This window comes from Eurypyga helias, unplaced genomic scaffold, assembly GCF_000690775.1.
Source record: "Eurypyga helias isolate BGI_N326 unplaced genomic scaffold, ASM69077v1 scaffold25225, whole genome shotgun sequence".
Taxonomy (NCBI): Eukaryota; Metazoa; Chordata; class Aves; order Eurypygiformes; family Eurypygidae; genus Eurypyga; species Eurypyga helias.
This window is the reverse complement of record NW_010251175.1, coordinates 2,043-16,114: the sequence shown is the minus strand read 5'-3', so window position 1 is coordinate 16,114 and position 14,072 is coordinate 2,043. Positions and strand designations below refer to the sequence as shown.

At 42.3% G+C, this 14,072-nt stretch overlaps 1 protein-coding gene across 1 annotated transcript; it reads right to left on the bottom strand.

Annotated features, from left to right (window-relative positions):
• Nucleotides 1-582: 582 nt before the first annotated feature.
• SPATA7 (spermatogenesis associated 7) lies at nt 583-12,815 on the bottom strand. Its single transcript, XM_010151942.1, has 8 exons — nt 12,810-12,815; nt 8,577-9,055; nt 7,403-7,466; nt 6,427-6,497; nt 4,481-4,534; nt 3,040-3,117; nt 1,411-1,468; nt 583-1,068 (listed from the first exon to the last, which is right to left on the bottom strand). Exons 1-8 carry the CDS (start codon nt 12,813-12,815, stop codon nt 583-585), a joined length of 1,296 nt encoding a protein of 431 aa, XP_010150244.1.
• Nucleotides 12,816-14,072: the final 1,257 nt, after the last annotated feature.

The window sequence follows — 14,072 nt, the reverse complement described above, 5'->3', positions numbered from 1 at the left end:
GACTTTCTTCTTTTACATGCTCAAGGACACATCGTCCTTGAAGTAGCCTGGGTTGTGCATGCAGGCCTGTATTAGCACTTCGTGACCATGGTTACCTAAGAATTCCTCTACAATTTAGGATCAGACAATGGCCTCCTTCCAGGATGGACAGGCAGTTCCATCGCTGCTCAGCAGGTACCCACTATACCACATTTTGACATGTCTAAGTTGCGTTCTTGCAGATTCCAAAATCTTGGACCTTTATAGCAGGATCACACTGCACTAGCAATTAATTATTATAAATAAAAAAACCCCAATAAATATTTAATAACTTGCTATTACAGCTTTCAAAAAATACACACCTAATTTCAACATTCTCAAAAGTCAGTTCTGTGTTATACAATTATAGCCAAAATATACAAAATGTTTTTGATAACTTTAATTAATGGAGACTCTATAGGGTAATCTCTGTATTAACAATATCCTGCTAGAGAGATTTTAGCAGTATTTAAACAAACGGAAAATAAACCAAATAATTTGCTGCTACTGAACAACGGGCAGCTCTCAGAACTAGCTCCATCCCCGTGTAACAGCTGGGTTTGCCTACTGCTGTGAATAGCTGTGAGAGACCTGAAGGGCCTCTGCAAAGCTTTCCTCAAGGTCATCACGTACCTTGCTGGCTTCCAAATCACAGTCATAAGCTGTCAAGGTTAAAGTTGCCTGAGGTGAGGTTGAAGCAGCTGGGTCTTCAGATTTCACACAAGAGTCGGGCTCTGTCCCAGCACCTACCGCTTCAGCCACATCTTCCAAAAAGTCATCCCTGCTCTGCGTCTCCTTGGGACTTTCCCTGCACACCCGTGATTCACATTTGTTTGGTTCCTTTAACGGTAAGTCCGTGGTCCAAAGGGATTCTTCGCTGGTTGTGGCTTTTCCTTGGCTCTGACTTACGCTGGTGAACTCAAGCTCTTCCATCGTGCCAAACTCCTGCAGATCCCGCGATTCACAGCCTTCCCAGTCTGCGTGTGCTTGCTGCGCGCTGCTGCAGCCCAGGTCTGCCTTCAGTATATCCAGCAAGTGGCGCATTTTGCCCTAGGGGGTGAAGGAAGAAAGGGGTGAGACCTCCCAGCCCAGAACTCAGGGCCTCGCGCCGACACAAGGCAAGGGAGCTGCTTGCAGTCGAGTGACTCCACTGCACAGCAACTGGCACCAGCCTGAGTTGAGTGTTGTCCGTTGTTTGTGACTGTGCCCAGGACTCCTGATCTACAGTGATCCATGACTCTGATGGGTCTCTGTCTCTTATGGAGAGAGATGCTCCCCACTGAGCATCCTGGTTAGCTTTACCCACAGCTACACCCGTGCATTTCTACTGGTCTGTGGAGACACTGCGGAAGTCCCGGGCAGGGAGGGAGAATGTTACAGGGGAGCACCTACCTCATCCAAACGGTTCTTATTTTCTTGTATATGACACTCAAACAGATGTTCCAGAACCCTACAAATGAACAATTACATGATTTCACAGGAAGAAAACCAACTTTTAACAGATCTACATGAATTAATGACTAGTTTTTAATTTTCAATACTTCTAAGATTGTTTCATAGAATCACAGAATGGTGTGGGTTGGAAGTGACCTTAAAGATCACCCAGTTCCACCCCCCCTGCCATGGGCAGGGACACCTTGCACTAGACCAGGTTGCTCAAAGCCTCATCCAGCCTGGCCTTGAACACTTCCAGAGATGGGGCATCCACAGCTTCTCTGGGCAACCTGTTCCAGTGCCTCACCACCCTCTCCGGGAAGAACTTCTTCCCGATATCTAAGCTAAACCTCCCCACTTTCAAATTTAAACCCGTTACCCCTTGTCCTGTTGCTACAGGCCCTTGTAAAAAGGCTTTCAGTTATGCTCGGTCACAAAGAGGGCTAGTCAGAGTCGGTACCCACTGGACACGTGCTCAGCAGGCAGACCCAGCTTTGGGCAGCAGACACAAGTGTAAATAAAAGGTAGGAATAAAATCCAGCTTCAGAAAAAAATCCAGAGAGAAGTCCTCAGTCCTGAGAGCTCTCTTCCATTGCTTAAGCAGGCTGGAAGGAATTTCAGCATGGAAGAAGTGTTCTGTGACAACTAAGGTACACAGGCACTGGAACAGATTTCCAGAAGGTCAAGTGAATTTAGTCTAGCTTACATATATATATATTTTTTTTTAAAAAACAGTGCAAGAAGGGTTTTAAGGGTAGGCGACATTACCATAAAACAGAACCAGAGGGAGATCGCTCTTGAAATTTCTCAAAGATGAATTTTTTGATTTTAGTGTATTTAACTGTCTCAGTAATAGCCTTGACATGGAAAGAGAATGAGTGCACAGGACAGGAAAAACAGCTGGGAACATTGTCAACCCAGAGGAAGACCAGAACATTACACTGAAATTAAACTGCCTTGACAATGGAGCTATGGAAATGGGTTAAAATTCTGTGACTGCAGAAATACTGCAGGGTTTTACTGCTGCAAACTAAGAGTTCTTTATCAGAAAGAACTGGTATGGAAAAGAATTTGGGAGTAATACTCAAGTACGTTAATTGTATCACGACTTACTGTTTAATTATTGAAAAAAACATATTTAGCAACTGGTGAGGCCTTATCAGTGTGTAACCCTGACAACCCATGCTGAAGGCTGAATTCATCCTGGGACAGGAGCAAGGACAGAAGGCAGATGGAGGATCTGTTCTCTGAAAGACGAGTAACTTGATTTATTTAGCAAACCAGGTGCTGCAGAGCAGAATGACCTCCTCTCAGCATCACTCCACCTGGGGTTCCAGGCCAGTTTCTAACAGAGGCTTCAGCTCATGCTACATAGCAGCAGGTGGAAGTAGGTGACCCACAGGTCTTTCCCAGTTGCCCTTTCTTACATAAAGCAAAAAAGAAAAGGCAACAAAACAAAAGCAAGGGGTAACGGTGTATCCATATATTCCTACAGGCAGAGAAATGATTGCTAAACACTACTTCCCTTCTTACAGAGTCCATGTGTTTTGACACAGCATTACAAGTTTGAAAACAACCGTAACCTACCTGTTAGAAAACAGCCCAAGGCTAAGAATTTGGTTTGTTACATCTTCAATGAAAGCTAAATATAAAAGCTCTTCTTCTCTGCAGGGAGAATAGAAAACCAACTGTTAAATGCTGTACAACAGAGACACATAATGTGCAATGCAGTAAGTCCGCTCACCGTTATGGGAAATGCCATTAAGAAGATGGTACAACTTCTTGGCAGCGGTTGCTATTTTGCAAAAAGGTAATTTTATCAGGGCAAACGAAGCCTTTCGTTCAATTTGAATAACAATAAAAAACCTTGTGTGAAATATCCGACTGTCAGAAGGCCGCTACGGCGCTCTGTGTTTATGCTAGCTTTCTGCTGTGGTTTAAATGAGCACAGGGATCCTGGGCGGGGAAACAGGCAAATCATGGCAAGTGTTCAGACCCTGCTTTGCACTGAAGAAGAGCGGGGTGCTAACTGGGAAGAAAGTGTAAAACTGCAGCTGATGCTCTGAGTAAAGGCTTCCAACGGAGCTCCTAGGGAATGTGACTGCAGCTGAAAATGGCCAGTCCTCAAAGGAAGCTCAGGAAAAGGGAAGTGCCTATGTGACAGCCTCCGTTCCTTTCAAACAACATCTCCTTGATGTACAAAGCCATTGTTAGTGTGAGACACGGCTCTCACCTCTTTCATCACATTTCTCTTTATCTGAACACCTCTTAAAGCCTTGTTGATGCCAATTGCTCTAAATGGGAGACTCTCCAAAAGTTTGGAAAACAAGACAGAAAATCCCCAAAGAAAGTATTTCAGTGCTGTTTCTCTTTCACAGCATCTTTCTCAATATCCCAGAGTATCCAATCAAGCTTTATCGAATCATCCTCCGGCCTTAATAACCAGAAAATAAAAAATGGGACGCATTTTGGATGACTCTCAGTATGTAAAAATTGTTATCCAGCCTGAAGACTACCATTTTGGTTCCCTCTATAGTCAGCACATATCTATAATGTTACATCCTTAAAGTTTGGCACAAACAAGCCTATCCTAAAGCAGAGAGAATTAAAAGACTTGCCCAAGGTCACCCGATAAAGCATTGGCAGCTTTTCTGACTACAGCTCAAACCCCTTCTAGTTCCCATCAGATTTCAGAGCAGAAATGTGGTAAGAATGCCCTTCAACTTGATATTTTGTTTTGCCAACACTTGCTACAGACATTACAGACCAAAAAAGAACTGGAAACGTTTAAAGTACAGCAGCTAGACAAGAAGAGAAGCCTTTCTTCTGAGTTATAATGAATTCTCTTCATTTTTAGATCCACATGGAAAATTTTAAGTGTTATATTACACTTCGCAGCCATGTCAATTCTACTGCAAAATGTGAACAGCCGTTCATTCTGAGTGCTCACTTACGGTTTCATCAGTTCTGAGCAAGAGTTTCTAGTTTAATGTTGCAAACTAGTAGAAAAAATGGTTGAAGCACTTACTCAGTCTCGACAGTGCTCCTTGCTGAAGACTGCTGAGAATACAACGATGTCTCACTAATCAGAAAATCACAGCGTAAGAAAAGAGAGCGACATTCTATAACCCCTTTATTATCATAGAATCACAGAATGGTTTGGGTTGGAAGGGACCTTAAAGCTCATCCAGTTCCAACCCCCCTGCCATGGGCAGGGACACCTTGCACTAGACCAGGTTGCTCAAAGCCTCATCCAGCCTGGCCTTGAAGACATCCACGGATGGGCCATCCACAACATCTCTGGGCAACCTGTTCCAGTGCCTCACCCCCCTCTCCGTGAAGAATTTCTTCCCGATATCTAATCTAAACCTCCCTGTTTTCAATTTAAACCCATTACCCCTTGTCCTGTCACTACAGGCCCCTGTAAAAAGCCCCCTCCCAGCTTCCTTGTAGGCCCAAGGAATCTCATCTTGCATCTCACTTTATTCTGGAGCCATGCTGTGCCATTACCCCACTTCCTTTTGGAAAAAAAACCCACCAGAACACCCCAAACCCTGCTCCAGCAGCAAAATGCCCAGCCTACACTGAAGCCTGAAAGACCATGGTTCAAGGGTATTGTAACACCTCACTAGATGCAGTGCTCAGACACCTCAAAGGACCTCGGTGTTATGTCAGACGCTATACAGACCTCCACTATCCACGAAGAGTGCCGGTTTTTTACTCGGCGTACAGTTTTTCCCTCAGGTAAAAATGCCTTTGTACGAACAGGCCAGAGAGCAACTCAGCGAGTCGCACGTGATACTTGGGTCAGCAGTGAGGAGAATCAGCTGGGAGCCCTTGCGTTCTGGCCTGATTTCCACCACTCTTCCTTCTTGTATTGTAGAGAATATTCTAAATCCCAGCATTACATTTTCAGAAGGAGATGTGGGAAACGCCTCTGGTCTGCAATTCTCGCAGATCATTGACTCAAAAGGCTGGATGTCTCAGACCCTTTTTCCTGAAAGGAAATACCAATTGGAATACCAATCCGGTATTTAGCTGTAGTACTGCATAAGTAGTATAGTCTGTGTGCTGGTTTTGGCTGGGATAGAGTTAATTTTCTTTGCAGCAGCTATGTTTTGGATTTGTGCTAGAAAGAATGTTGGTAACACACTGATGGTTTAGTCGTTGCCAAGCAATGCTGGCACTAAGGCAAGGACTGGTTCAGTTTCTCAGGCTGCCCCTGTGCTCCCAGCTCCTTCTCTGCACGCAGCTGGGAGGGGACACAGCCAGCACGGCTGACCCAAACTGACCAATGGGGTATTTCGTGCCATCAAATGTCATGCTCAGTATATAAGCTGGGGGTGGTTGGCTGGGGTGGGATTGCTGCTCAGGGACTGGCTGGGTGTCAGTCGGCAGGTGGCGAGCCGTTGTATCTCAAGTTTTTTTTTGCCTTGTGTTTTGTTTCTCTCTCTTTTTCTTTGTTCTTACTTTGTTTTGGTTTTGTTGTTGTCTTCCTTTTCATTACATATTTTTATCATCATTATTATTGTTATTATTATCATTATTTTATTTCAATTTTTAAACTGTTCTTATCTCAACCCACGAGGTTTAACTTTTTCCTCCGATTCTCTCCCACATCCCACTGGGGGGATGAGCGAGCAGCTGCGTGGTGCTTAGGTGCTGACTGGGGTTAAACCATGACAGTCTGTAAACTCAGATGTACAGAACCAACAGCTGTATTCATGTGTCGCCGCTCTGACTCCTGACAAAAATATGTATTGCTTTCTTATTGGCTTCCCAGTGGAACTTTATCAGAAGAAAATAATGAATTTTGAAGTTTGGGCCACTGATCTAAAAACCCAACCAACCAAAAGTCCTGTGAGAAGAGACTTAGAGGGAGAAATGGTAGTGAAGGCTTATGGCCTGAGAATCAGCTATATAGAAAGCAAGAAGGAATGCTTCAAATATTCCTTCCTGCTTCAAATCAGGCACCTTAGGAAGGAGGATGGAAAAGCAGGTGTTCCTCTCTCAGGCTCATCCACAGCATACCTTCTATCTTCTGCCTACAACACAGAGATAAAATCTTTATTAAAAGTGCAAATACACAGCAAATTTCACCGTTAAAATGAACATAATTAATATCTCTAATTATCTTTTTCCTACTTCCCTCTGCCTCCCAAAGGTGCTGGTATTCCCTTTCATCTTAAAAATTTAATAATCTTAAACCACCACACACTAAGGCAATTTCTGAAAGACCAAGTATCCAAAAAACTGAGTTCAACTGTCACAAACACTCAGCAATTGAAGTCAAAATGATGGATGAAAACATTTCTGTAAATATGAAAAAAAATACGAGGAGCTAGTGGAATCTGAAGTGGTGTGATTTTTCATTAAAGCATTCCAGATACATTTGGCAAGACAGAAAGCAGGCAGTATCAAGGAAAACTTGGTAACTTAAACCCAAGGAAAGCCACCTGCTGCTCTGGGACCTTCCTCAGGGGAAAGGACGCCTTGGTTCCAATTCTTCTGTGGAGGGCTTTTTGAAATAGATTATCCAGTGTAAAAATGAAGAAAACCCAGACACACACCCCCTTGAAAAAGAGGTACATTCTCCTGCTAATTCACTTGTAAAAACTGTTTAAAACTAAAATTCACTTGTAAAAACTTATTCAAGTGATAATGCACTTGTAAAAACTGTTTAAAACTAAAATTCACTTGTAAAAACTGTTTAAAACTAAAATTCACAATATCCTAAGATCTCTTCACACCCCTCAGGATTTTTTTGCATTGTTTCCACTCATTCTTCTTAAACTCTGTCTCCTCTGCAGAAGTATTTAATCTCATTACAACAAAAAAAAAGAAACTTAAATCAGTTGTGTACTGCTGTGGCAGAGATGAAGTATACGCTCCAAAATGATGGTGAAGGGTGTGATAAGAGTACCCAGATGACTGACAGATGTATTGTTACCTTCAGTGTGATCTCCTGTTCAGTCATAACTTTTCTCTCAGATGCTCTGTCTGCAGGTGGGAAGCTACAAAATTTAGAGCTGCATTAGATTTCCAAGAAGGCTACTTTCAAAATACGCAGGATGAGAACACCAGTGCCACTGTGAATTTTTCCATCAATCTGAGCAGGGCCCAGTACTAAAATGTCTCAGATTAGAGTTTCTGCCAGACTTCCATTTACACAGCAAACTAAGTTGTAGTTCATTCTGAAGGATGACAAGAGTCCACAGTCATTTCTGTCAACACAGGGGATACAAATCCATTATTTGCCTCCATAATTACAGGGGATAGCGAAATTATCCAAAATAATTGTTCAGAATTGAGAATGGAGACAATCCTATACAATAAAAGTGCACCAGGGAAATACATGACCCACAGCCAGAAAATCCAAGGTTGCAATATAGAGCTGAAGCTATTCCAGTTTTATGAAACCCCAACTTTGTTCCCTGACAAAAACCAGTTAGGCATGCAGGCACTGAGGACACAAAAGAAAAAAGATTTCTTTTTATGAGGTAGGGTCAGTAAAAACAAGCCTAATCAAAACTGTTTTAATTTGCTAAGGAGTTCAATGCAGGAGGACATTAATTTTGTATAAAATATTTCACGTAGGATACATCTGAAGGCATTTAAATTAAAATGATAAAAAGACAATGAAGAGCAGAATTCAGGAGTTAAAAAAAAAAAAGAGGGAAAAAGAGGGATCTTTGGATTAATTAACAAATTGGAAACTATGAGAGTACAGGGGCAGCAGTGGGGAACTACCTGCATGCTCAGAATGGTTAATTCTTTAGAAGGCAGAAAGCAGAACTGTACTCTGGAGAGCACAAAGAGAGAGGGAACGACTATCCCCAGGAGATGTGAGATCCCACGGTCTGGAGTTAGCAGCACTTTGTATCCAATTTGTACAGACGAAACCAGTTGCTCCAGAGAGGAAACGACAAAACAGGGCAGTGAGAACAGGAAAAAAAAAAAAATCACATTCTGCTCTAGCTTTTGCTAAGGCACATCTAGACTAATTTCAGAATAATTAGCCTGGTTTTATGCAAATGTTAATGAGAGCAAACCACGCTGCTTTTGTGAAGATACTGTTATGATAACATCTAAATTACACAGTTTCAGAATATTAATCTCTGTACCTGAGTGCATCAGTCTGCGTCTGAGCTTCCGCGTGCTGCTTGTGGTGGTTTTTCTTCTTCCTTTGAGCAGGACGGTAATACCTGTACTCCAACAGGTAAGACTTTGCATCTGATATTAAGGTGCGTGGAGTGAAAGGTTTTCGGCTATCAGTAAAGAATACAGAGTGCCTGTCTAGAAGATCGCCACTCTGTACTTTGGATTTACGTCCTTGATACTGCTGGGAATGACTAAGGCTCCTGAAACTATCAGTGGAGCAACTGCCTGAAGGTCCAGAGCGTTTTCGTGATGCGCTTGATGTACTGACACTCAACCTGGAGTCAGACACGTTAGTTGTACTGGGGGAATGTCTTCTGGCATACTGCAGCGGACAGGAGTGAACCAAGCAACGCTTGCCGTAAGGAGACGGCGCTCCTGACAGGTACCGCGTCTGCCGAGCCCCGGGGAAGACACCGTCTCCGTCTTCTGCTTCCAAGAAACTCTAGAAACAAATGAAAACGAGGTATGATTGCTGTGCAACTTACTAGCTTTGGTACTCCCAGCTGTTACTGTTATGCACTGGGAGGTATTTCCTATGTAAAAACTTTCCATTTTTGTAAAATCCAACTGGTTTCAGCGCAGCCCTGGTGCTGAGAGAATTAAAACCTTGTCTGTGGAAATAGGAGAGCAGTAAGAATATGGTTTGCTTCAGTAGCAAAACGCTGGGGCTTTGGTACAGAATATCGATGGCTACATCAAACCAGGAGTTTTAGTCCAAAGGCTCAATACATTTTTAAAAGTCAAGGAATCATTGCACTGAGGCAAACTGTTTTATCTGGGTATGCTCTGTCCATACCACCCGGTGAGGTAAGGTAGACATTATCCATCATTATCCTACTGACTGGTTCACAGTACCTATTCTCTCCAAGCGTGTCCCTGTTGCCTACCTACAAACCCTATCAGCTGCACGGCCTATCGCGCCCCGGCTGTCTTTATGAGATGCGTGTTCTGTGAGAGACACCGCCCACCGATCAGCTCAGGCCAACATGGGAAATACTGCGGTGTGGTTTAAGCCACAGAATAAGAAAACGCTGTTTATTCCACGTGTGACCCTTTCTTCCTGTAGGTGGGAGATGCACAACCTTCGGTAGGGCTGTACCAACACAGGATGTTACCCTGTGCAGTGGCATCTGCTCCGTGGGAAATGTCCTAACTGCTGTGACAGTACAACCGTGATGTCCTCCAGCAGACACAGTCAAGTTTCTATCCTGTTCTCCTTCGCGTTTCTCAGCCCCGCAACTCCCCCTCTGACACTACAGAAGGCCAGCGGTGCCAGCAGTGAGCTCCCTACAGTCAAACAGGACAGAAAACCATGTGCTGAGTTTATACGTAGCTCTGCTCGATTTCAGGTGATGGCAGAGAAATGGTATTACCGATCCTGGTTCTGAAGTGTTCAACACATTACGGTTTAAAAAAGTACTTCAGTCCTCAGCAGCAAACTCACATTCAGCATTACTTAAAAGGCTACTAGTTAGACAACAACCTAACAGAGACAGACCAGTAGCAGATGGTGGTACGGCTAAGGCAAGATGTAGGCAGTGTGTCATTCAGGCTGAAATTATGGTCAGCTAACTCACTCCTCCCCAACAGAGGCACAACCTACGTCTATTGTACGTGCAGGTTGAAGTCCAGGTGTCAACTTCCGTTAGTAAGAACGCCTAACTGCGGTTTTCAGTACCCATCTACTTTGCACAGACTCTAGCCAAACAAATCTCATGGATGTGGAGGACAATCAAAGCAAACGGGGAAACCTTACAGCAAAAGCTCACCTGTGCCTCACTTTTTGAAAATAGGCAGATTATTAGGATGTGGACTGAAGGCTGGGTGCGATTTTCCCCAGCAGTTAGTGACAATGGACTGAATGCCAACAAAAGCAGCAAAATCAGCTGTAGTAGGAAGTGCCTGTGGGAATTCTGCAAGAGAAACTACTTGTGAAACTTTCAGTGTCTCTTACTGGTGGAGGTAGGGAGGGGGAAAAACCCCAAACAACCAAAAACTTGGAAATCCTTGTACATTTGTTGAAAATTCCTGACACTGTAACCTACTAATACACAGTGCAGGATAGTAATGCGTTACTAGTAAACTAGTAACATATAGTACAGCATATTAACCTCTGTAATTTCACAGAATGGCTTGTAAATACACACAGATTTTCTATCATTCAAATCCTAAAGAAAGGTGCTCTTAAAAGTTCCAAGTAATATGACTCCTGCTGTGTGAATGCTGCGTTTTCTCATAACACTGCTACTGTTACTGCCTTCAACCTACACTCTTCCATACTCTTCCCTTCCAGAACCACTTATTTTAAATTAGAGCTCAAAATGATGAATATACTTTTTGTGGCATGTAGCAAATGCTGTTTAGAGGAATATTAAAAAAAGCAGAGAGTTTACCATCACAATTAAGTCACACATCACACTGCTGTCATACCATATATTTCCTTCACAACAATTCCACACTGTTTTCTCTCACATCAATAAGACCTATCTATGCTATTCCAGTACCCTAAAATGTCCATAGTTGCTGATTCCTAATGTAAAAAGGGTTTTTTTTCAGTTAGCTGAGCCAAAATAAGCCCTTCTTGATGGTGTCTCGTGCGACCCAACTTTGTTTTACGACTACAGCACAATTAAATGCTGAACTGATAACATACAGTAACAATGCCAAACAAATGCCTGTGTTAGCAAGCAGTGTAACAAGGCTTACCAGCGTGATTGTTTGCATATAAAGTACTTGCAGTGGTAGCTCAGCACTACAGAAACCAGATAAGACTAGAAAGTGTCAGAAGTCACCCTATATAGATGTTTTGAAAACCTGATTCCATACTCTTCAGTATGTATTATAAACAGCTTAATTTTTCTCGGATAGTTCTTACTCTCAGTGAATACAACAGTTTAGGGAGCTGCAGTATAAATCAGATTGTAGAAGCATCTGTGGACACAGGATGACTGGTGCACTTCGAAATATAAAGTAATAACAAGAAAAAGGTACTAAGTGGTATTAGCCAATTACACAACTACACCTCATGAAAGCCACGTTCTATTCCTTGGAAGCAGTTGAGCTGATCCTAAAACAAGACATAGGTACAGGTAATCATGGCAATATCCTAAATCTAAGCATTCCTTATTTATGGGGAAGCATAGGGCAGTTCTTTTTTCCTCCTCCTCCAATGTACCATAAGAGATAACAGACCAGATAGCTAAGGCAGTGACTAGACAGAACCGAGCTGACAACGTGAGCCATGTTCGTGTCAGTCTTGAGACGTACTTGTTCAGACGGCAGAAGGTTTGAAGCCTTTATCCTGGGGTAAACCTTTACTGCCCAAACAGGTAGGCAGTTCAGCCTTCCGATACACAAAGAAACAACACCAGGAACAAGGAACTACATTGATGACTTCAGAAAGGAATGTCAAAGAATGCTGTTTGTCTGCAATTTGTCACCAAACTTTCAGAAAATTATTTGTACACCTGTGTTGGTGCAGGCAAGTTAACTGTAAGCATGTATGTGCATCTTCTTCTCTGATCTGTATCTATGAAAACATCAGATTTTTAGCTGGGGAAAAAAAAAGACAAAAAAAGCACCTACAAATATGCTGTAACACACTGATTGATATTTAGCTTTATTCTTTAGCTAAAATTAAAAAAAAAATTATTCCATGGAGGTATCGTAGCTTTGGACATTAGCACTATCAAGAACTATAACTACATAATTTGGAGTCAAGAATCTTGACACCTATCTAGCTTACCAATACGTGTTCCTACTCTGTTGATTCAACCAACTGTAATTTGTTTTGAAAAATTTACTCAATTATAAATTTCAGCAGTAATCACTGCATTAAAAGGGTTTCATAAATTACATGTTTATGCTTCAGTTTCGTTAGCCTCAAAACTGGGGTAAAGAGAGTATTTCTTGCAGTAAGCTTGTATAGAGAGGACCCCTGACTCTTCATGGAGTTGGTGGAAGAGAAAGTTCGGGAAAAACAAATCAAAGCATACTGCTGTCATCTGATGGGCAAGAGAAGTAACACAAAGAAAGAATCCAGATTTCTCTCTAAGTTACTTTTACTTTCTAAAGGAAGTTTAATTTCTCAACTCAAAAGCCACTGAGGTGGTATCAACTGCCTTATAAAACCCAGACTTTGAAATGAAAGCTTGCTAAATGTATTTTCACATAAAATGTCTAAAGGCACCTCTCACCGCCATCGCTGAAGTTAAACCAACATGAAGCCTTGAAATTAACTTGTATGAAAAGGTCTTCCAATAGAACAGTTCATCCACCATCATAAAATGAGATCAGAGGGACACTTTATGAACTGCACTGTCAAGAAACAGAAGCCGCAATTTTGTAATAAACGAGCGTCTGATTCTTTTACCTTGAGAGAGCTTCCCCTGTAAACCACTGGAACGCTGCTTGAAGTGGGCTGGGCAGGGCAAAGGTCTCCTGCAGGAAGCGAAAAGCTGCCTTCATGGTTGCTGCTCTCATGACCCCCTTGTATGTCATCCATTCGGTTCATTACACACTTCGATAGTTCGTTAAGAACAGAGAAAGGCAAGAGGGAGAACTCACACACGTATGTGTACAAACAAGGCCTGTGTGAATATAACCTATTGACACACTGGCATCAGTAATAACTGGTTTTCTTATTCAAAACGAGGTTCCTGTTACATTCTTTCCTTCTCTGTGTGTGGTATCCACTTGTATAATGTGGTATGTTCCTACTTTTATCAAATGCTGTCATGTTATTAATAAGGGGTATTACTGAACGTGCGTATGGAAATGTATTAATTCAAGCAACCCGCATGAGAGGTGATTGCCACTATGAAACCTGAAAGGAAACCTGTAATGAACATTCCTGATTAACACATCTTCCTTTGATGCTCAGAAGGGTCTTCTGCTTTCTTCAGTCGCTTACATCTCTCATTCTGACAGAGCTAATTAAAGCACAATACATCTTCAGACTGTTAATATCATAACAGTGTAATAAATCTTTAAACATAAAGCATTTGAGTAGACAATTCACATAGCCACGCAGGCGTGCTGCATACAAAATTAACAAGAGACATTAGGAACAGTTAATGGGGCTTCCCAATCTAGATTTCATATGCACAAGCAGATGGTTGTGTCATTCTTAAGTCTCAAAAAGCAGGCTGACAGGAATCTGGAAATGTCAAAGCAATGGCAACCACACTTCAAATGGTTAACAGAGAAAATTCACCCTCCTGCGGAGCACCTTTCCTCCAGCTGACTTTGGCATGGATTCATTTCTTTAAAAAATTTTGTTAGCAGCCAGAAATGCCTATTAATAGGATTATCTGAACATGGGATACGAAATACCAGGTCTTGCTCAAATCTGAGATTTTACTCATGGCCAGCTCAGTTATTTTCTTGCTTCAGAGGTAAGTCATATCGAGCTGCATGCAGCCTGACCCGTGACTGTTTAAAAATCCAAATCAGCTTTG

Bases quoted from the DNA above. Each gene is read 5' to 3' on its own strand.
- SPATA7 (XM_010151942.1), bottom strand. The intron at 7,467-8,576 runs GTACAGAGATTA...TAAATTTTGTAG, and splicing joins ACGCAGACTGATGCACTCAG to CTTCCCACCTGCAGACAGAG. The intron at 1,469-3,039 runs GTAGGTTACGGT...GTTCATTTGTAG, and splicing joins CTTGGGCTGTTTTCTAACAG to GGTTCTGGAACATCTGTTTG.